The following is a 23,908-nucleotide window of genomic DNA, read 5'->3' on the forward strand; positions in this document are numbered from 1 at the left end:
CCGCCCAGGGTCTGGCAGCCGCGCCGGAGGAGCCGCGGGAGCCGCGGAGAGCACCGGCCGCCGCTGCGGGAGCTGCTCCGGCCGCACCATGCGAGAGCTGGCCATCGAGATCGGGGTGCGAGCCCTGCTCTTCGGGGTCTTCGTGTAAGTAGTGGCGCTCGGCGGGCGGGGCGCACCGACGCGGGGACCCACCGACAGAGTCTTTCTGCGCCCCAACTTTGTTTGCGCCGCTGCCTCCCTCCCAGGCCTGGGCGGGGGTCCCCTCCTCGCCTGGTGGCAGGAATGTGCCCTAGGGGACCAGAGAGACCCTCCTCCTCCGCTTCCTGGGACCCTCGACACAGAGCGACCCTTGCGAAGCAGGGCCAAAGCTGGACCTTCTGGGCCCGGCCGCGCTGTGCGCCGGGTCTGCCGCGCTGATCTCCCCGCAGGCGCCTTTCTTCGGCCCCACACCACCTGTCCTGTTCCGGGAACTGGGGCTGCTCCCGTGGCCAGGACGGCATCCTGACTTGCGCCCTCGGGGAAGTTTCTCCCTCCGTGAGATCTTTCAGGCCGACTCTGGCGGTCTTTGCTCTTGGTCCCATCTCCTGTCCCACCCCACCCCCAGCCTTGTCCAGGGCCGGCTGAGTCTCCTTCAGTGTCCCTGACTCCCACGCCCACGGTCCTGCTGAACGTTTCCCCGGGAGGCATTTGCAGTACTTCTCCGGCTGGAAAACTGTTGCCAAGGAAGCTCAACCACTCAGGGACCTCAGCCCCAGTGTGGGCTAAAAAGCTCCGTTTAGAGTGAATGTCTGCTTCAGGTGCGGGCAAAAGCCCTTCCGGGAGGCAGCCAAATGCCTTGGGGTCTCCCAGCAGCTGGCACCTGGGATCAGCAATTTCGAAAAGGGAGCGGGGCACTGACGCGGATTCCTTGGGAGATGTTTGAGTTTTCCCCTTAGCTGCCCCGGGAATGGACATCAGCCTCCAGAGCCCAAGTGGAAAGGAGGTGTCCGGTCTCTGTTTTAAGAACAAAGCCCAGAGGAGCTCACTCTGCACCCTCCCATCCCTCATCTGCACCCACATCTGCACTCTTTTTGCAGGCCCACTTCTTTCTGTCCCTCTGCCCGTGACTCTTCTCATTTTAAACATTCAAGTTGCATGAACTTTCTGGTTACCACTTTTTGGATAAAAACTGCACTTACACAAATAGGAGGCCCCTCTCGGGATTTCTGCCCCTAACCGGATTCATCCACGGCAGGTGTGCTGTGTCAAAGATGACTTCTGTTCTTGCAGCCCAGGGTGTACAAATGGAAAGAAATGCCCTTTTTTGCATGTGTTTCTTTGCGAGGGATTCGATTCATCCAGAGTGGTTATTCACACCATCAGAAAAGGCCGTGAGCTCCCCCAGATGCAGGCAAGCCCCCCTCTCCCGCCTTCTGACTGAACACTAGTGTTATTCACTGAGAAGAAGGACTGAGAACTTCATCTGGGTCCCGATACATTTGGAAAAACGAAACACTTCTTCCTTCTCTTACTGTATTTCTCTACCTTTGGAATAAACATTAAACCTACTGATTGTAGTGTAGTCAGATGGGGACAGTCTCTAGTTGGCAGATAGGCTAAAGCCTCATTAAATTATTGTGTGATAGAAATGATAAAATAGTGTCCAGGGCACAGCAGAATTTAACATCTGTTGGGTGAATGCTTGTGTGGAAATTCTGAAAGTGAAGTCGGCTCTTGGTCTACCTTCTTCTACTGCTGCAGGGAATTCTTATTTTAAAAATGGTGTAGTAAAATGTAAAATATTTATATCATTTTCAACTTTCCCTTCAAACACACCCCACAAGTGTTTATGAGATATTTACAAACAGACAGTGGTCTATGCAGGGAATTTGAAAACTTAGTAATTATTGTTTATGTGCTTCTGGCTTCCACTAAGGATGTTACGTAAAATCAGAGTGGCATTTTACATTCTTTTTGTTCCAGAGTTCCCCCTTATATTACCTAATGTGTGATCTGCTATCATTTCCCCCAGTTGGACACAAATGGGTGTCAGGAATTTTTGGATGATTACATGTTTCATATCAAATTGGAAATGTCAACTTGTGGCTGTCTTTTCTGTAAAGACCGGCTTCGGCACCGATGCAAACCCCCCATGGGGGATGAGTCTTAGATGCTCTGATGCTCTTATCCGGCAGATAGCAATTTCCAGGAGACCCTAAGAACACAGACGCAGTTGACCTCTTGTTTTCTCAGATAAGTGTTTGGTGGCTTGGCAGAGGCTGGCTTTGGGGGAAAGTTTTATTGTTTCTTTTGCCAGTGCTGGAGCGCTGACAGAAATTGGTGGGTTCTGTGCAATTCTGCGTGTGAAAATGATGGTCTGCCCAGCTAGGGGAGAATTGTGAAGCCCATTTGGGTAAGCTGAGTCTGATTTCTCTGCTATAGGGCCCAGTGCAGTTGATGTAATTCATCACCTGTTTTGGCTTGGCATGTTATCCGTATTTCCCAGGATGAGAGCCTAGTTTTGTGAGAGGGAAGTGTATCTCACTTCAGCAAATTCATGCTCCTAAGAAACCTCACCGGTACATGTGCTTGTTTTCTGACTACATTTGCCCTACTGGGGAGCAGGGATCCCACTGCACCTAGCTCTCACGCTCTCTTTAGATTCCAAGTTAGACCTAGTGAAATGTGTTTGGGCTCCATAGGTAACAGGGATGGAGTTTTTGCTGGGAGCCTTTTGGACAGCCCTGCCTAAGATCCTCAAATAGCTGGGAAGAAAAGTAGCAAAGAACAATGCAAACCAGGCCTGGCGTATAAAGTTTACCCTAAGAAAAAATGAACTGCTTACCCAGAGTTTGGGAAAAGTAAAAGTACAACGTGTGGCTTTGAGGCTGTGTGTAGTGTTCTGAAGCTTGTGGGCTTGGGGCCCTATTGCTCTGACTTAGGGACTGGGCAAAATAGGGAAGAGCAGCAAGGAGGGGTTCCTTCTGTCTGCTGCTACCTAAGACCCCAGCAGGGATTTGAAGAGTGCTTTCACAAATGTGAAAGGTGGAGCTGGATCATGCTCACCAGTACTTAGCTGTTGGTCCACAGCCCAGTGGTGTATTATTTCTAGTATACTATTTACCTTTATTGCTATCACCTGTAACACGCTTCTTGTTTATTGAGGGCTTACTACACATCAGGCAGTAATGAAGACTGTCACAAATGCCATTTACCTGATGAGGGAGTATGTTGATACATCTTTCGCATGGGTTGAAGAAACTGAAGCACAATAGATTAAGAAGCTGCCCCAGTTACAGAGCTGAGAAGCAGCTGTGAGATTTCAGTTCAGATGCTGAAGCTACATAGTCTGAATCTCGTCACCTCGCTTCAGGAAAAATGCAGCCAGCATTGGTCAGTTGAGGGCTTATGTGTGCACAGTGCATGCTACATGATTTCTCTTTGAAGCCTCATCTCACTCTGAGGTGTGGATACAGCATTACCCCCAATTTACAGGTAAAGAAGCTGAGTTTCAGAAAGACTGAGTGACCTGCCTGCTTGTTCAGCTAGGTAGAAGCCTAATGTGGGTGTAAACAGGCAATAGATCCTCTACCCCAAAGTCATGAGCCATGGAGTTAGAAGGTGTCCACTGCCGTGCTTCACAAAAGTGAACACATCCTATGAGCAAGTCTCTTCTGTTACCTGTTACTTTAGGGAAGCAGGTGTAGGTGGCGTAAAGTAATATGTGAGGACAAATATCATTCTATCTCTAAAATTTAATCTTAGGTTGACACTTCAGAAATGAAGGGGGATGGTTCAAACTCACTAGAAGATAGGACTTGGTCCTGCTAGAGAATCGGAGGCACGATATAGTCAATGTGTAAATTGCTGGAAAGAAGTTAGATGGCCATTGGACGTAGTTTGGAAAGTCCTGTCTTCACAGCAATATAGAAAGGCCCTGGAAAGACAACAGCCATGAAATGGTTGGCTGGGGCAAAGGTGTCCGCCTGCCACTTGTCAGCCTGAGTCACCTACACGCCTCTGTCCTTCTGTCTCTAGGTTCCTTCCTTTCTTTCCTCCCTATGGCTCCTGATGCTCCCTGTCTGTAATGTTCCACAGAGTATGAATCCGCTTCAGATTCTGGGATGCTCAGGTAGTGGTGTCTGTCTCATCTCAAATCAGTCCTGCATCTTGCTTTGCCTATAGAAGAAATCTCTGCCAGGTACTGGGGATGAGAGAAGAAAGACCACGCGGCCTCCAATGAGCTTACTGGCCAGCTAAACAAGCGCAGAGTGGGCCACTATGTACATTCTCCCCCTCCAATGTAATAGCTGAATTTGAAACTTTTGCCTTCCAACATTTCTCTTTTATCACCCATCCATTTGCCAGATCTTTATTTGACACCTTTCAGGTACCTGCATATGCAGTATTTTTCTCTTTCCCCTTCATTAGGAAACTTTGGTTGGTGTAACTCTAACCAGACACAGGGAAACTTGGTGCCTTAACTTGTCCAAATGACCTGCTTGAGGGCACTAGAGGTTGGTTGACATTTGAAATATTGACACTAACAGCCCTGTTATTATTGCTCTTAAGAGTTCAGTCTAGTATTGCTCCTAGAGTATTATTCCAGGCTAAAACAGTTGTATTAGTTGGAACAAAGTATTTGATTGTACTGAAAGGGAGGGATAATTAACCTTGGAAGGGATGAGAAGGACAAGGCTGCCCAGAGGTAATGTCTTACCTGAGTCTTGACCATCGAGTGCCGGGGGTGCGTGGCCTGAGAACAAGGACATTCCTACAGAGAAAAGACCCAGAAGCACATTTTGGATGTGGATCAGCCCTACTAGGTGTGGTCTCGGACTGTGAGTTTAGGATGGGTATACTAAGAATGGAGTCTTGGATGAGAATGTGAGAGGCTGAAGTCCCCTGCTGAGTTATACAATAACTGAGAGGCTCTAGAGATTTGAAACAAAGAGCGTTATAGTCAGATATTTGCCCAGTGGTGGAAAGGGACCACTCCTTCGCCATGCATGCCCTTTCACTTTTGTGATGACAGCAAACAACTCTATGGCCACCACCGCTTCACTGCTCCCTGAGAGTTTGTCTTTTACTATGTTGTGCGTTGTGGTCAGTTGAATCCATGCTTTGCCCTGGACTGTCAGCTGCTGCACTCTGGGGACTAGGACGCATCTTTATGTTCTGTTTTCCTTTATTCCACGCTTGGCCTTGCCACGAGCATGGCTAGTGTCACCTGACCTGAATTCTGATGATAGTTTTCTTAGAACTCTGAGTCTTTTGCATCAGTCTAGAACAAAGCTACTTAGAGGGTGGTCTGCTGATCACCTAATCAGAATTACCTGGCTGTCAGTCCACATGTTGTTGATATGTTGATATTCAGCTGAATCAAATTAAGAAAGGAGCCTGGAATATACATTTTTATCAGGCAATCCTTCCATCCTCTAGGTTTGGAAACTACTAATATAGACTCTACAGTCATTTGAGGGCCTTCTCTGGTTCTTCCACCCTTTCTGACCATGAAGCCAAACTTCCTGACCTCCTCAGTTCCTGCCATGGGATAAAAGGAGGCCAGATGATGTGCTCTGGTCAGGGGAACATGGGTGGAGTGACAGATATCATCGCTATGTTGAGGCAGCATCAATCCCCCTCATTACAGCAGGGAGTGCCATGCTGACATGGCCGAGCTCCAGAAGGGAGGGGTCAGGATGGTGTCCCTGGATGGTCATGCAGCTGGAAGTGACCCTGGTGAGGAAGAAGGAAACTCTGTGTTGACTGAGATGTATGGATAGTTGGCTACTATAGCATAAGTCTATTCTGACTAATACACCTGTAATAATTTTGCTTACTCTCTAGTGACAATTGTCAAATGAGTTGTTTGAAGCAAAGTAGTATAACAAAAGAGTAGTCTAATTTTAATGCTAGCCAGATCCATGTTTGAATTTTGGCTTTGCCACTAATCAGCAAGTTGCTTAAAATCTCTCATTCTCAGTTTCTTTATGTGGGAAAGTAAGATAATACTCATCTTACAGAACTTTTTTAGATAAGGTGCTATTAGTGCCACAGTATACACAATTAGGTGTCTTCTTCCCACTCTTGATGATCCCTATCACATATATGTAGTGTCTGCGAATGGCATTATAGCACAGTAGTTATGATCATGGCCTTTGGCTTCAGGTTGTCAGGATTTAATGATGACTTAAATTTCTGACCTTTTACAACAGTGATTGCAGGACACTGGATCAAAAACATTATCATCATAGCTGGGTTAGATAACATGTAAAGAAAATGCTCTGTTCCTCTGGTTGACTTTAAAGTCTGTTTTTTCCCCACAGAGGTTAGTTCGAAGTAGGTCTAGGGAGATCTCTCCATCAGATCCATGTATGAAGGCTCAGGTGTCTCTGAGCTCTTTTTCTCTCCTTCCTGGGAAGATATTTGCCTCTTTGATAAATAGAACCCTCTTCTGTTTGAGATATTATTTGCCACTGTAAAATGAGTTGCTGTACCTAGAATTCTGAGAATTGATGATCTTTGCCCACAGGGAGATAAATGCTTATAACACGACGAAAGGAGATCATTAGTTTCAGAACTTGTGGCTACAGTTATCTCAATTAGTTATAAAGATTATGCCTTTTTTGAGTCACAGGAGGCTTGTAAAAGCTGAGTACTTCTATTTTTCTGGGATAGTGTTTATAAATATGAAAATTATCTTAGTAATATTGCTTCTTTTAAAAATGTCATCTTGATGTGCTGCGTGGATGAATTAGAATCACTGCTTTGCAGTGAGAAAGCGAATTCAGACGAGACCCCTGCAAGTCGGCACGTCCTGATGCATTAACCAGAAGCTAGGCAGGTGTTAGGGGAGCTCTGAAATGCCTGGGATGAGGGAGAGGCAGGTGAGAGGAGCTGGCACAGGGGAGTTCAGAGGGAGCTTCATCACACATTGTTCCACAAAAACCAAGGCCTAGCTGCTATTCTGTCTCTGCTAAAGACAAAGGAGCAAAGAAGAGGGGCAGGCATATATGCTTCAGGAGCATTTAGGTTGGTTTCCAGAAAGCTAGCAGTCTGCCAGTCAGTAGTAGCTATTTCTTTCTGTCTTACCAAAGCGTTTTTTATTTTATTTATTTATTTATTTGGTTTTTCTCCGGTACCGGGAACCGAACTCACAACCTTGCGCATGCCAGGCAGGCGCTTTTGCCACTGAGCTAAATCCCCAGCCCCACCAAAGCGTTTTTTAAAAAACATGTTTTTATTGAAATATTAGTTTGAACCATATGAAGTTGCTGATATTTGACTATTTTAGACTACAAAACTGTAAATTTCATTTAGTTTAACCTAAAAATAATATACACAAAGAAAAATGCTCTATTCATAATGGTACCACTACCCAAGACAGCCTCCACCTGCCAAACCCACCTCTACCACCTGAAGGTCACCACTACCCTAACTTCTAACACTATTTTTGAGCTCTATATAGAATGAAATTATAGCATGTGTGTGCGCATGTGTGCTTTTGTGTATTTTGGCTCAGTATGTTTTGAAAGTTCCTATGTGTTGTCATGGCCAGTTATAACTTTCTCATTCCCATTGCTACAGAGCATTCATTCCACGGTACAACTGCATCCCTATTTACCTATCCATTTTATGTGTAGGTATATCTGGATTATTTATTGGTTTTGGTGATTTAGTGTAAGGCTGCTGTTATTATTTTGCTGCACATATTTGTAATTTATGTTGTGTATATATACCTTGTAGTGTAACTGCAAGGTTATTGACCAGAAGCTTTTAAAGAAACATTTCACTGAACGCAATGATCTAGTCTTCACATTGCATTAATCTCCACCTCTTGAGCAGCTGCCTTGCACACAGCATGTGAGGGGCCTGGGAGGTGACACAAAGAAGCCTAGAGTGGGTCACCATTTATAGAAGAGTGGGCAATGTGGCATGGTGGATGAAGAGTTCAATCCTGACTCTGTGGATGTAAGGGTGCACTCTGGTTTCTTCATTTATAAAGTAGGGACACAAGCTCACCTTCTATGAGGGAGCTGTAAAGACGAGGTAATGTAATGTGTGATGGGTTTTTCATATAAAGATGGTATATAGTATGTTTGAGCCAGTTTCTTTTCATTCTTCTATCTCCTTTTCTTCCAATGTCTGAAGCGGGAAAAACAGTCAATTAAAAGATGCCTAATATCCCAGTGAAACTATAATAGGAAAAGGGCCTCTTTCAGGACTGCAGAACAGAACTGCACCTCAGACTGGGCTCTAGAAACTTTGGGGAAGGCATTGTGAACAATTGCTTGAGAAATCATTGATAAATTAATAATACATATCTATACATTGATATATGTATACATTGATATGTATACATTTTATATATATACACACACACACATATACACACATTGGGTATATATACATATATAATTGATTTGTACCTCTACCTTGGTTATAGGAAGGGTAGGAGGTGGAGGTGGAAATCTTTAAAACCTTAACTTTGAACTAGGATGACTGAATCTCTACAGCTCCATCAGGAGGTGATATTGTCCTCCTTTACATGAAATTATGCCTCATAGTTAGAAAGCTCCTATCAATCAAGAAGAAATAGGAAGAGAACTTCAATAGAAAAATTGGCAATGGATATGAATAGGGAGGTAACAAAACAAATAATGAATCCAACTTTAAGTATGTGATATCTGTGGAAATGCAAGATATACCCCTGAATAAAATAATAGCACTGAGTATAGGTTAGTGCAAACTTTTTACGTGCTCCAGTGAAAGTGTGTGCAGCCTTTAAAATTAGTTATGTGGTCATTTATCAGTTGACGTTTGTCAACTGTTGCTAAGTGATAAAATGGCTACATAAGTGCACATGTAATGTGGCAATGTAATATATTCAATTTATCATTTTATCTGTAAGAAAAAATGTCTGTAAAGACCCACAACAAAATCTTAATGACATTTTTTTCATTCCATAATGATGGGATTATATAATATATATATTTTTTCTCTTCTTCATGCTGGTTAGTGTTTTATATCAAATATTTCCTACTTTTATACACAACCAGAAAAAATTAATACGATGGTTACTGTTAAAGAAAACTAGAGAAGTGAATGAAATATCTTTGGATTGGGCACTGGATGATACTTCTATTACTGATTCGGAAATATTTAAGGCAATAATGTATCAAAAATCAACATTTCTATATTTTATTTCAATTAAAGTATTTGGAGAAATCACAGAGTAAAGATTAGCACTCAGAATATGCAAGTTTATGTTGAAACGGGTTATCAGATGCTGCTGATGGGATCGTGAATGGGCATAGCCTTTTGGAAGAGCAATGTTGCAGTGCATAAGTGGCCATAAAATTGTTCCTTCCTTTGACTTAAGAGTTCTGGAAAAAATACATTGAGGCACTGAAGTAAGAGTTTAAAAAATCCTCCTTTCTAAAAATTTTTATTGCTATATTTCCCCTACAAAGTATTGCAAATATGTTTGCAGAAAAAATAAATTAATTAAAACTCATATGGTCAATACTTCAAGGCAGTTTCAAAAATTCTGGACACATGGGTAATGTCATAACCATTGAAGGAATCATTTTAAAACTCATGAAGAAATATGAAATTTTATGATAAAAATGAACGAAACACTATACAAAATATATCTCAGAATAATAAGTACTTGAAGTATGTCTGCTTTGAGTAAATTTTAGAAAGGATTATATAAAGGAGAATGTGAAATGAATATTTCTCCTCATATAAAGAAAAAACTCTAAAGATTATAGAAGATTTATAAAATTAAAGAAATACCAAAAGTGTAAAACTCCTTGAATCCCTCACCCTTCTCTACTAATTACATTCCTTTCACTTGCTAAACTTTTAAGTACATATTTTTATACAATTGAAAAAACGAAGAACAGATTTTTAGTATAAAGTTGGTTAGTATATATTGGAATTAATTCCTATCTATATAGATCTACTTGATTCTTTTTACTGGCTGTGTGGTTTTCCATTATGTTATTCTATTCAAGGAATTTTAAGATATTTTCATTTTTGCTACAACATACAGCATTATAATTGTGCATAAATTGTTTAATTATTGCTTCCTGGCAAACTTTTACATACAATTAATTTTCCAGGTCAAAGTCCACATGTGTATTAGCTTTCCCATTGCTGAGATACAATACCTGACACCCATAACCTAAAAGAGAAAGGGTTGAATTTAGCTCACAGTTTCAGAAGATTCAGTACATGGTAGGCAGACTCCAAGGCAAAAACAACATGATGGAAGGATGTGGCAGAGCAAAGCTGCTTAGTTCCAGACACCTGGAGGGCCGAGCAGGGGAACAGTGCCAGAGAGGAATGAGTGGGGGTCTCTGTATAGTACGCAAGGCCATGCTGCCATGATCCGCTGAGAAACACTCAGAAGTGTGCTTTACTAGTCTACTATGTGTTTCTTAATCCAAAGAAGTTAACATATCAGGATTAATGCTGTGTGTGTGTGTGTGTATATATATATATATATATATATATAAAATATATATCTATATTATATATGTAATATATATCTATATTATATATATATATGATTTTTTTGGACACTGATAAATTGTTTGCTTAGCAAGTTATACTGCTTATATTTACATTTCACTAACAGTATATGGGGGTGTCTGTTTTGCCAGTGCTGGATGTTAATGTTTTTATACTTTTGCTTTCCTTTTCATTTTTGTCTATTTAATGTTGAGCACCTTCCACATGTGTATTGGCCATTGATATTTCTTCAATAAAATGCGTGTCTTTTCCTTTTGCCTTGCTGCTAGTGGACCTTTGAATTGGTCTTACTGATGTACAGCGATTATTATAGATATTAATTTATATATAGATGATATATATATATAAAATGAAATATATATAAAATGATATGTAGATATCATTTCTTTCACATACTGAAAATATTTCCTCCACATTTATGGTTGGCTTTTAAGTTTCTTTGTGATTTCTGTTAGCGTGTACATGCTTTAATTTTTAAGTAGTTAAAATCTGCCATTCTTTTCTTTTATTATTTCAGTTTCACTATAGTCCTACTTAGTCTTTTCTCATCTAAAACAGAAATATTCTTTTGTATTGTTTAGTATTTTACATTTGTGTTCATTACTTTTAATTCCCTACTATATTGGTTATTTTTCACTTATGTGGTGAGTTGGGGGATTTAGTTTTTTATCAAATGGTTTATTAATTATGAAACAAGCCATTTTTTTGATAACACCCTTATCAGATGCAAATGTCTATGAGATTGCAACTGACTTAGTTGATCTGACTCAGTTAACATTTTAATTATTGTAGTCTCATTCTTTCATTTTTATCATAAAATTTCATGTTTCTTCATGATTTTTAAATTGATTCCTTCAATGGTTATGACATTACCCATGTGTCCAGAATTATTGTATCTCATTAGATATGCATAGGGGAAGTCTCCTCAGCCCTATACCCCCGCCGTGACTGTACAGAGAGCAAGAATGCCTGGGTTCAAAACACTACTCTGCTATTTCTAGTTGTATGAACTTGGGTAGGTTGCTTTCTCTGTCTGTATTTCAGAGCCCTAGTCTTTAATATGAAGATAGTCGTCCTGAAATAGTTTATTGTATTGAAATCAAAATTATGGTTCATGTGATTTCAATGTTTTATAGTTGATTTTGATCTTCTATGTGGCCACACACATACTTAATTCTTTTGTAAATTTACACAGCTTGAACATAATGAATACTTTCTGTTTGGTGGTTACAAAATTCTAAATATATTATGGTAAGTTAACTGTGCAGTTCACATCTGCTATAATCATGCTCTTACGTGTGTTCTTCTAAATTTGTTTTTTTAAATGTGAAGACATGCTATTTATGTTAAACTAAAATAAAGTCTTCACATCGTGTTGTCATTGTCGATGATGAGATAATTAATATTTTATCTTATTGCCTCCAACCTATTCTGTGTTTTCTTTTTGTGGTGTTTTATTTTCATGTTTTTCTCCCTGATATGAATGTGTCTCCTTAAAAACATATGTTGGAAACTTAATTTTCAATGCAGTTGTGTGTACGTAGACCTAATGGGAGATGTTCAGGTCACTAGGGCTCTGCCCCCCAAGCATGAATTGATTGATACAGACTATAAAAGGGCTTGACGCTGTGCATATGGTCCCTTGCTCTCCCATGCTTCCTCTTGCTCTTCTGCCTTCTGCCATGCGATGATGCAGCACGAAGACCTCCACCACATGTAGGCTCTTCACTCTTGGGCTTCTTTGCCTCTCAAACTAAAAGCAGTAGGTCTTGTTCTTTGTAAATTACCCAGTCTTCTACATTACATTACAGAAGTGCAAAATATACTAAGAATGCTTCTCCAATATTTTTTTGCTTGAAGCTGAATAGCTCATGATAATTTTTCTTTCTTTCTTTCTGTTTTTGCTACTCTTCTGTTTGTCCTTTAGTGACTTGGATGTCATTAGTTCTATGTCTATTTCTATATTTCTAGTTAATGTTCTTACATTTTCATCTCCTTCTGATGAACTGAACCTTATTTTCATAAAATTCTTTGTGGAGTTCCTTATCTTGAACTCTACTTTATCTAACATTAATATATTTCTGTTATCTTTCTTGAGTTTAAAGTCTGCATTGGAATTTTTTTTCCATCTTTTTATTTTCAAACTATCTGTGTTTTTACATTTAATGTATATCTCTTGCAAAAAACATTTAGTTGTATCTTTTAATTTTATCAGTCTGGTGAGTCTTTGCCATTTAATTGACTGTTAAACCACTTACAGTTAAGGCAGTTATTGATATGATTTGATTTAAATTTATCATCTTCTTTTGTTTTCTATTTGTCCCATCTATTTTCCACTCCTGTTTACCTTCTTTTAGATTAATCAAATATTTGTCAATATTCCATTTTATTGGCTTTCTTGAATTTTTAATATAATTCTTTAAACATTTAGTAGTTTCTCTAAAGATTATAATATGCAATTTTATTCATCAGTATCAGTAAATCACCATCACACTATTTCAGGTACAATGTAAAAATCTTATGATATAGCACACAGTGATTTCTCTTCATGCTTTTGTTACATTATTAGATTTTGCTTGCAAATATAAACCCAGTAAAGCATTTAAATGATTGTACTTTTACAAAAATTAAGGCTCTTAAATATATTTGTCCACATATTTAACATTTCTAGTGCTCTTTATTACTTCCTTTAGATTTGCTTTTCTTCCCCATTTGGTGCTATATCCTTTGAGCCTGAAGAGCTTCCTTTAATATCTTGTTTAGTTTGCTGCAAGTGAAATTTCTTGGCTTTTGTTTTCTTGGAATTGTCTTTATTTTACCTTTGCCTTTGTTCTTGTTAAGTACAGAAGTCTAGGTTGGCAGTTTTGTTTCATCACTTGAGAGCTCTCTTTATATTGTCTTGTGGATTCCATTGTTTCTGAAGAGAAGTCATCTGTTACTGGTATCTTTGCTTTCCTGAAGGTAATGTGTCATTGTCATTGATTGCTCTTAAGACTTTATGTTTTGGTTTCAACAGTTTAACTGTAATATATCTGAGTTGGTCTCATTTGTGTTTTTTTTCTTGACTTCATTGAGATTCTTCGAACTATGGCTTGTGGTCTTTAGTAATTAAGTATTCTTAAGCCTTTTTTCTAATATTCTTTTTATCCCATTCTTTTGTTTTTCTCTTTGATTACAAATATATCGGACAGTTTGATGCTATTCCACAGGTCTTAGATGCTCTGTTATGTTTTATTTATGTTTAAATCTTTTCCTCTCTATAGCTCAGTTTAAGATAATTTCTATTGGCTTGTTTTAGGATTCGCTAACTTTTTATTCTTCTATACCTATTCTGTAGGTCTGTAAAATAAATATTTTATCTCACATGTTCATTTTTTTAATTTCCAGAATTTCTATTTGGTTGTTTTTAAAATTTTGACTTCTCTGTTGATATTTTTCATATTTTTACTAATTGTATTAATCTTTTAATGTATTTAAAACAGAAACATTTTTCTTCTAATTACAATGTCAAGTTGGTCTATGGTCTGATTTTTTTTTTTTTTCTGATTATGGGTAGCATTTTTGTATTTCCTTTGCCTGTCTAACAATTTATTTTATGGACATTGTGAATTGTGCATCGTAGAGATTCTGGATTGTTGTTTTTCCCCACAGGTATTGAATTTTGTTCTTGTATGCACTGAATTTATTGGCAGAAATTGTTAATCCTTGGAGCCTTTGTTTTAGGCTATGTTAGGGCATGTCTGTTTTGGATTTGCCCTTGATCCTAGGTTGTATCCCTTAATCCTGGGATGTGGTTTTTAGCCTCTGATTTGACCCTATTGAGGTTTCAGTGGAAAGTTTGACTTGGAGAAATTTCAGCTCAGAACTTGATCTACTAGCACTAGCGAGCTGCTGAAATCTCTGCTTGACTCTTCAGATTGCAGCTGTTACTCCCACTGGGTTCCTTGGAGTCTTGCCCTACTGCTTGCAATTTCAAAGTTAGCAATGATTTGAAGGAAATTTTTACACAGAATTTTATGTTTTCTCTCTACAGTTAACTTTTATGGGAAAGTTTCTTTATTGTATTGCGCATTCTTTTGTTCCTATTAGTTTGATCTTTTTCATAATTCTCTTTCCTATTCTGCTTTACTGATTGGTATTGTTTTAGGTTCTTCAGTCTGGAGATGGATTTATACTTACATTTTATTCTTTCCAGTTCTGAAAGGGAAGAGAGACATTAGGTTCAGTCAGGGACAGGCTGTCTCTTTAAAAAGATTTTCAAAACTTTTTGATGTAGACTTTACATTTTTCATATAAATATTACATTTTAAAAATCTATCAATTTTTACTTTCACTATGAATAATTTTATGGTTTTCTGAGTTTTTTTAAAATGCCTTCACATTGCTGTTGAAATCCTACTTAATTTCAGAAAGTCAGCTCTGATTTTACTTTTCTGTGATGACTTGAAACCAGTGGGTATAACATGGATAACAGAGTTTTATAGAAACATCGTGTTTATCCTTCTGACAGAAATACTTGTGTCCTGGTTTTAGTATGCTTAATTTGGTCTGGTATACCAAGGAAAGAATCTTTAGTCATGTAATAAGAACATATTAAATTGAACTTTTAAATATTAGTGTCTAATTTATGAAAATGCATAGGAAACAGAGATGGTTTGGTTTTACTTTTTTTCTTGCAAAAAAGATCATTTTACTGTTTATGGAAAATACCAATCTGGGGTGCTTTTTGGCTTAGAGATGAGGATGACATGGAGGAGAGAGAGGAAGAGGAGAACAGTAATAACTCAAGCATACCGAGTACTTCTGTGTGCTATGCAGTGTGTAAGGCAGTGCACATATGCTCACACAGACTCACTTAAATGCTCAAACGGCTTTATGAAGTAGGAATTGTATAATTCTTTCGTTTTTTAGGTGTGAAATCCAAGGCTTAGAGAGGTTAAAGAACTTGCCCAGAGTCACACTGTTTATAAATGAGATGTCAATTCTTTGCATAAAAGCTTTAAATTGAGTGTTTTATGTGTTGGGATAATTTACATGTGGTTTGGTTGCAAAAAAGGAAAGGGGACTGGTTGTGAGGCTTTATGATAATTAAATGACTCTAACCACCTCAGTAAAATGATGGCCATGTAGGAGATCAACACATACTGAGCAAATGGAACTCTGACATCCCCCAGATGGCACCATAGAGTAAATTATATCATACCCAGTGGCTGATCTGGAAAAGTCCATAGCGACTGTCTTGCATGTCTTTTTCCTTTAAATTTTTCTTTTTTTCCTTAACTGAGAGCCTCATCAGAATTTCCTGTTGTTCCGTGGCAGAGCTGAGCCTAGTATCTCAATTTCTTGGCTTTTCAGCCCTCAAAGGTCAGACTGCAGTGTGTCACTTCCTAAAAATGTTTGGCTCTGAGTGCTTGGGCTTGTCCTTTCCCATCCTTTTGTGATCATTTGAATGTAGCTGTGTCTCTAGACAGCCTTTGTGAGAGTTGTGAGAGCTACTTATTAAAAACCAACACTTGTCCTAAAGGAAGTCCTGACAGTTCACTTCAGTGTCTTCATTGTGCTTGTGTGGTACAGATGAATGATGTGTTCACAGACCCAGAGAACTGGATGACAGACTAGCCATGCCTGAAGACAATATCTTCTCCTTCTCAGGGTCTGCCTTGCCTGAGGCTTCCTATGGAGCTTCTTCTACGTATCAGGAAAAGGGATGAAACTTAAGTTCAGAGTGGATATTTCTGAAAGTGCTTTTTCCTACAAAGATTACCTTGAACATTCAGATGAACCCTCATATCAAACTAGCTATAGCTGTCCTTTGGGCAAGGTATCTGGATGGAGACACATCATTTTTTTTCTTTGGTTCAGTTCTTTGTCTTGGGACATGGGAGGCAGAATGTCCACTCCCCTCACTTAGGATAATGTCCATGACTTCGCCCCTGCAACCTTAAACATACACACTAACACCTACTGTTCTGGGTACTCTGTCATGCCCTGGGAAGCCAGGTGAATAATGTTACCTGTCTGCCTCATTGCTCCAGGGTGCACCACAGGTGGACAGAAAGGCCTTTAGAGACAAGACTGCAGCTTGGCTTACTGTTCTGAGAAATTGCCAGTGTGGGTAGACATGCCAGCAGGAGCTCTGAGCTACAGTGGAGCTGGGGGCTTGGGTAGGAAAGATGGTAGTGCTCAGAGCGGGGAGTAAGAAGGCAGTAGAAGGAATCAGAGACAAGCTTTGCCTAGGAGCAACTGTATTCTTCCCTGTGTAATCTTGCCTACTAGTTCTCCAGTGTTTGGGCATGCACTTTGGACTGTTTTGGGAGTAATAGCAACTGCTGGAAAAGCAGCCCCCACTTTCTTCTCCTCCTCCTCCTCCTCCTCTTCCTCCTCTTCCTTCTCCTCCTCCTTCTCCTCCTCCTTCTCCTCCTCCTTCTTCCTACTTCACTCACTGTACCAGATGAGGGGTTTTGTTTTGTCTTTTTGAGACAAGTTTTCATTATGCAGTTCAGGCTGGCCTTAAACTAACTCATGTTGTAGCCCAGGGTGGCCTCAAACTCTTAGTGATCCTCCTGCCTCACCCTCCTGAGTATGGCACCACACCTGGGCTTAGATGAGGGTCTTATGTTTTGTGTGCAGTTAAATCATGTAAACCTTACATTGCCACCACAAAGTAGGAGTGTAGAGGTTCTCATTTTTTTTACTTTACAGGTGGGCAACTAAAGCTCAGAGATGACAGTCATTTGTCTGTGGTTATTCACAAGTGGGTGACAGAGGTGAAACTGGAAGCCAGTCCTCCCTGACTTGCAGACTTCTGTTGCCATTGCTCTGTTGTGTCAGGTGGGTGGGGTGCTGTGTCTTGAGTCTCATCTTGGTCATACCAATCTGTATTTAGATGCAGACAGGTCTCATGGTGATGATCTCAGGATCTAGAGCCAGAGTGTCTGGTATCAAATGCAGCTCTCCTTGGGTTACCTTATCCTCTCTTTCCCCAGTTTACGAATCTGAAGAGTACGAATAAAAATACAACACTACCTACCAGATAGGGTTGTCAGATGATAAATGCTAGTAGGATGTGACACTACAAATGTCACCATTTTTGCTCTATTTTTTGAGTGCTCATCTCCAAACTCCCCTGCTCTTTTCTTGCCCCTATTTTAGACCAAGATTTTTTTTTCTGGGTCCTTCTCCCAGTGGTCCTCTTGTCACTCTAACTGAATGTAGTCTTCAGGAGCCATTTGTTCATAAGGACTTTCCCTCTTAGTTATTACAGTTGTGGTTTCTTCCTTTAACAAATGGAATCCCTCCTGCAGCATACATTGTTGGAATATCTGCCTGCTAATAGCCAACATAAAGATCATCAAGATGAGCCTTGATTAATTATCTGTGTATTTTGTACCCAAAGAGTGAATCATGATTTTCACTTTCCTCTCAAGAATGTGAGCTGCCTGATTTGAATTAATCCAGGAGAACCAGTGTTTCTTTTTCTTTTTTTTAAAAAAACTCCTTACTGCTGGCTCAGCACTTAGAACTACTGCCTGAGGGTTTTCTTTTTCCTTTTGAGACACAAAAGATATGTCAAATAGTTTTGTATTAAATTTAATTATTTCTAATTTAAATATAAAAAGGACTGGTTGAGGAGTGTGTTCTGAAGAGAAGTGCCGCCATCCCATCACTAATGTTTTTGTTTCTGAGCAAGGTGCTTTGGAACCAGCTGGAAATTCCCACACTCTCACCTCCAGGGGGGAGTCAGAAGGCAAGTTTTGCTGTGACAGAGCTAGGTTCCATTTCACACTGGATAGAGTCAGATCCTAGTGCAGACCAATGTCAGAAGAGACAAGTCTGGGCTGGGGATTTAGCTCAGCGGCAAAGTGCCTGCCTGGCAAGCGCAAGGTCGTGAGTTCGGTTCCTGGTACCGGAGAAAAACCAAAAAAAAAAAAAAAAAAAAAAAAAGAGACAAGTCTGTATTTCATTCTCTTGTGACCCTGGGTTATGCTAGCATTTGCCCTGCTAGATGTGAGCCCTCAGTAAAGGTCAGCTATGTTCACCACTTATGTTTCTCCACTCTGATGCATGCTTGGTCCATTATAGATGCTCCAGAAATAGTAAACAGTGAAAGAAGTAATGGTAGTGATATAGCTTCAGATCACACTTCTGCAACTGGAAGAATGACTCTCCATTCTTGAATCTCCTAGACCTAGATAGGGAAGACTGGGCCAAGTGTATACTTAGGATGACAAGTTGAGAGGGCAGGTGTTATGGTTAATATCTATAATGGCCCTCATTTCAGCAATAAGGAAGTAACTAAGTGAGATTTTGGTACCAGGGGTGGCTCATTGCTGTGACAGTACTTGACCTTGTGGTTTACTTTAGCTCACAAAAGGAGTTTGGAAAGCTGCGGAGATGCAAGCTAGAGAGCCCCAGATGACAGTAATCAAAGCTTGATGGGAGATTCTTGATGCAGCTCCATCAAGAATCTGTAAGCAGCCCTGTGCTATCAGCTCTGGATAACTCAATCTAGTGAGATGTTAGAGAGGTTGCCCAGAGTGCTTATAGAAATGCAGACAGTAAAGACCAGGTTCAGGAAGATTCAGTTGAGAACAAGGACTCCACTGACAGTTGAATTTAAGGCCATATGTGTTATGCACTGTCAGAAAATTTGTTTATATATTACCCTGTCTTGAGATTTTGCAGGAGATTGAGATTAAAGGCACAAGACTAATCTGGTGGAGAAACTTTCAAGGCAGCCCAACATTCATGCTGAAGTATAGATACTACTTGTTGCTTTTTGTGAGATTTACAGTGTGAATAAGGAGCATAATGCCCATTTGAAAAGTTTTCAGTTTGACGAGAAAGGAAACATTTGTAGAGTTGGAGCAGAGGAGTGCATGGTTGCTTAAAAATTAGCATTAGAAATAAGTCAAATACTTTGCATTAGTAGAGTAGGTGAGATGTCTTGAGGCATCTCAGGAATCAGCTAGACTCTGCCCTTTGCAGGCTCAAAGGTGCAGAGTAAAAGATTTTGCTTTGAGATTAGAGCCCCAGAGCACTCTACTTGAGAAGGACCACCTAGCAAATTAGGTCCCCAGAATTTCTTTCATGGTGCTTAGCCATTCAAACATGAGGTACCTCTGAAGCTATGATCCAGGAGGGCCTTGCTGCTGCTCAAACTGGCAGCAAAACTTTGTATCATCTACATGGTGCTTGTTCCATGCAGAATGCAAGGGTTGTGGGATCATGGACACTTCCACCTGGATTTCAGAGAAAAGTCTAAGAGGCCAAGCAGTCAGTGCACCCTTAAAAGGACAATATATGAAACTGTGAGTATGAATGCAAAAGTACAGTGGAGAGCTTAGGAAGTTGGAGATTGTAGGAACGTGGAATGTCTGAAGAAATCCACTGACAATAAGCAACGGCAACTCAAGAGAGAGACCATGAGGTCTGCAGCCAGTAATGTCCAGTGGTGGGCTTAGGCCCTTTGAAGCTCATATCGTACTACGGCTTGCTCCAGGGTCTCAAAACAGAGCTACAGGATTAAAAGTTTACCCCGCTAGGTTTTAGTTTTGCTTTGGTCCCATTCCCTTCTATCCCCCAGTTTCTCTCTTTTGGATGGGACTCTTTACCCTGTGCTGATGTATGTCAACCATGTTTAATTTTCTTTTTGATTTTTATACTAGCACATAGCTAAGAGTCTGCCTTGAGTCTCAGAGGAGACTTTGAACTTGTACTTTTCAGGCACACTGGAACTGTTAAAACTCTGATGACTCTTAGAGATGGACTAAATGTATTTTGCCTAAAGAGATATACATGAGCCTTTTGGGGGTATTTAGAAGGTGATTGGGCCATGGGGACTCATCAGTGAATTCATCCACTGGTGAGTTCAGCATCTGAGTGTGCTGTTAGGAGGTGGGCCCTAGTTAGAGGTGGGTCACTGAGGGCATGACTTAGAAGGATGATCTTCCACCCTGACTCCTACCTTCTCTTTCTACTTCCTGGATGCCATAATGTGAACATCTTTCCTTTGTGGCCTTTCTACCATGCTGTTTCTGCATTTGTCTTGCCAACAGTGGACTGAGAAACTTCTGAAACCATGAACCAAAATGAACCTCTCAGTCAAACTGTGCTGTCAGGTATTGTGTCTCAGCAATGAGAAAGTGAGTAAGATAGGAGTCACTCAGGGAAGAGAGTCTTTTTCCCTAGGAGGAAACACTGCGAAAAAGTCCAGGGATGGCATTGAGATGCCTGGGGTTTTGTCACCCTTTCAGTCCGCTGGGTGGGTGACTCTTGCCTTGCACCTGCTGCACTTTGACATATACAGGCTGTCCAGGGAGGACTAAGTGGGAAGCTGGAAAAAGTGAGGGTATGCCTATGTGACCATGTGTGCATTGAATTAGATGTCCAGACATACACTATGGTGTTATTCAGCTCTTCATCACTGTGACCAAATTCTTTAGACAAAGGACTTACAAAAGAAAAAATTTACACTGGCTCGTGGTTTCAGAGATATCAGTTCATGATCAGCTGGCTGCATGACTTTAGGTCTGTGTCAAGGCAGAAACATCTATGAATGGTGAAAGGGTATGGTGGGGGAAAACTGTTCACCTCACAGGAGCTGGGAATTAAAGAGAGACAGTGTGAAAGCAAAAGCCTGCAGAAAAAAATAACCTTCAAAGTCATGCTCCTAGTGACTAATACCTCCAATCAGACCCCACCTCCTAATAGCCCATATCAATGGGTTAATCCATGGATGAGGTTCCTGCTACCACTATCCAGTCACCTCTTCATGCTTCTCTTAATCCAAGCACCTTGGCAATGAAGATTACCTGTCATATCAGGTCTCTGTTTCCTGTCAGGCCCATGTCCACAGCTGACTGCCCCACGTTCTGCTGAAAGGTCCCTTTTGGAGTCCAGCCCATTTCCCCAGGAGTCCAGCCCATTTCACATCAGTTACTTGGTACTTGTTGCCAGTGAGGGGCTCTCTTAGTGTGGCTGTCTCATCCTTGCAGCTGAAGTGTCTTGCTTCCAGAACCACAGTTTCGAGACAAGTTATCTTTCTAGTAGAAATTTTTTCTTTTATTTTAAATAAGAGCTTTTCTTACAAAACAATTATTGGCTTGATGAAGGAAACTTATATAACATAGAGAGGAAAATGGAAAGAAAATGAAATTATCTATGCTCTTACTAGCTAGAGAAAACCAGCTAACATTTCAAGTTGTGTTTTTCATACCGTCCCCCCCACATTTCGTAATACATAGTATTTTTCTGCACAAAAAGATATGTCTCATCTGAAATAAAATTTTGTGGCTTGCTTTTTCACTTTGCATTATGCCTTTGACATTCTCCTATGCTAATAAATATTCTTCCTCAACTTGTTTGTCAAAAGCTTCAACACAGTCCAGTAGATGAAGGCAAATTATTAAACACAGCCACCCCTCTAGTGTGGGAATGAGCAGCTGCCCCTGGTGTTCTGTGGATGCAAACAACACTACGATGAACACTTTGGTACGTACATCACTACACACATTCCTGACTATGTTTTCAGGCTTAATTCTTGGATTAGGAATTTCTGTGTCAAAGGATTTTCCCCTCCACTTTTACCATACTGCCTGGTAGAAAGATTGTTCCAATTCCTATTCCTTCAGCAGTGCCTGAGCTGGCTGCCTCTATTATTTCTGCTCATATGTCCCTTGCTGAAAAACTCTTCACAAGAGCATGCTGTTTAATGTCCTATGCCTTACTCTTTCATGTTAATTTTTATTTATTACAGTATATATTATAATCTTAATTGATGCTACCTGTTATCTATTGGTACACCTGTTTTCACGTTTCTCTGCTCAGCCAGGACCTTGCTTGTTGGGATCTTTGCTGTCCTGCAGTGCCCTTCCACAATTCCCTAAGACCTGGCTTATTGCAGGGTGCAGAACATGTTCGTTGAATGACTAAAAGTTTACTCACACCATCCATGATACTCATTATGTATAAAAAGTTATTATTTTTTTAAGAAATAAGATGTCAATCATAATTTAACGTATGTCTGGCCATGAAATGCTGATGAACAATCCTCAGGTAGTCCTGTGATTCTTCTGGTCTACTGAAGTGTGAGACCTCTTTCCTGTGTGCTGGCTGTGGGTTGTAATCATTGTGTTTTCTTTCTTGTAGTTTGTAATGTCTTCTCTATTCTTGAAAGGTTAAAGACAGTATGCAGCCTAAAGCAGGGTATATTTCCACTTGGCAGCTGGTAGTCTGCCTGGGCATTTGAACAGTTCTCCAGTGCTAAGTGCTCAAGCATCTGCCTGCACAGAGGCTTTTTTGAGGCTGATTCTTACAGAGGGATGGTTTTGGCGGCTGAAGTGCACATGAGAGAAATTTCATAGTTTGTTCCTGTGTGTGTTGGCCCCTAGAGCCCAATAGCCTAGATCTTCTAGCTAATCCATTAGTTAAAGTATGGACAGGGAGTGTGCACAGGGAGCTGAGACTGTGCATCTGAGCACAGCCAGAGGATGCTTCCCAGGGTCATGCCTTGGGATTTTAAATCTGACCTCCCTTGTCCAAGAATTTTATCCGTCACTTGGATAAAGACATAGAAGTCAGGATGATCAGATTTGTGAATGACACAAAACCAAGATGGAAGGCTAATATGTCAGATAATAGAATCAAGAAGCATAAAATTCTTGAGAGGAATGATGGGCCTGCAACTAATAAGGTAAGCCCTAACAGGATTACACATGGAGCCTGCAGCGCCCTTCAGTAGCCAACAGCATTGGCCCAGCCCAGGAGAGACCTGGCTTAGAGCAGTGTGGACCTAGCAAGGCCTGTGGGTTTGCCAGGTGCTAATCTTTACATTAGTTATGCTTTATGCCTTCTGTATACAGCAGAGGGATGCTCGGATTGAAAGGCTGCTGAGCTGGCCCCCACACTGCCCCTGTTCCCACCCTCACCACAAGTTTTCCTCTTAAGACCAAGATAGCACACTTCCTGCTTGTTGCTCTCTCCCACACCCAACTCACCCCGCCCTAAGGTTTTCAGACACCAATTGGGTTCTTACTTTCTCTAGAGTTTACTTGAGGCCTCAAGCCACACTGATTTCTGCTGTCCCTCCAAATGCTTAGGTAGCCCCCTCATTCCCATCATAGTGGTCCCCAAACTAGGTGTTCAGGCTCTTGTGGTTTATCTCTACTCTGTACCCAGGACTCCTTGCAGGCAGGGACTGTGTCTGCCTTGTCAGATGCTCCACTCCAAACAGTGACATCTTGATTGGTGCAAAACAGATATTCAAGAGACACCCCAGCTTGTGACATGTCCATTCCACAAATATAGTATAGGGCTCGAATCCCCCACCAGTGCATCTTGTACCCACATGGACCACCCAAAAGTGACAGCTTTGCAGACTTTG

The 23,908-nt window shown here is 40.7% G+C and overlaps 1 protein-coding gene across 1 annotated transcript in view; it reads left to right on the forward strand.

Annotated features, from left to right (window-relative positions):
• Ppapdc1a (phosphatidic acid phosphatase type 2 domain containing 1A) overlaps positions 1-23,908 on the forward strand; it is a 130,063-nt gene continuing 106,155 nt past the window's right edge. Inside the window, exon 1 of the mRNA XM_005412174.2 lies at positions 1-144. Within this exon, the coding sequence (XP_005412231.1) occupies positions 89-144 (56 nt within the window). The 5' untranslated portion in view covers positions 1-88. The remainder of the gene's footprint in view (positions 145-23,908) is intronic.

The sequence above is a fragment of the Chinchilla lanigera genome, unplaced genomic scaffold, assembly GCF_000276665.1.
Source record: "Chinchilla lanigera isolate Chin_1 unplaced genomic scaffold, ChiLan1.0 scaffold00150, whole genome shotgun sequence".
NCBI classification, from domain to species: domain Eukaryota; kingdom Metazoa; phylum Chordata; class Mammalia; order Rodentia; family Chinchillidae; genus Chinchilla; species Chinchilla lanigera.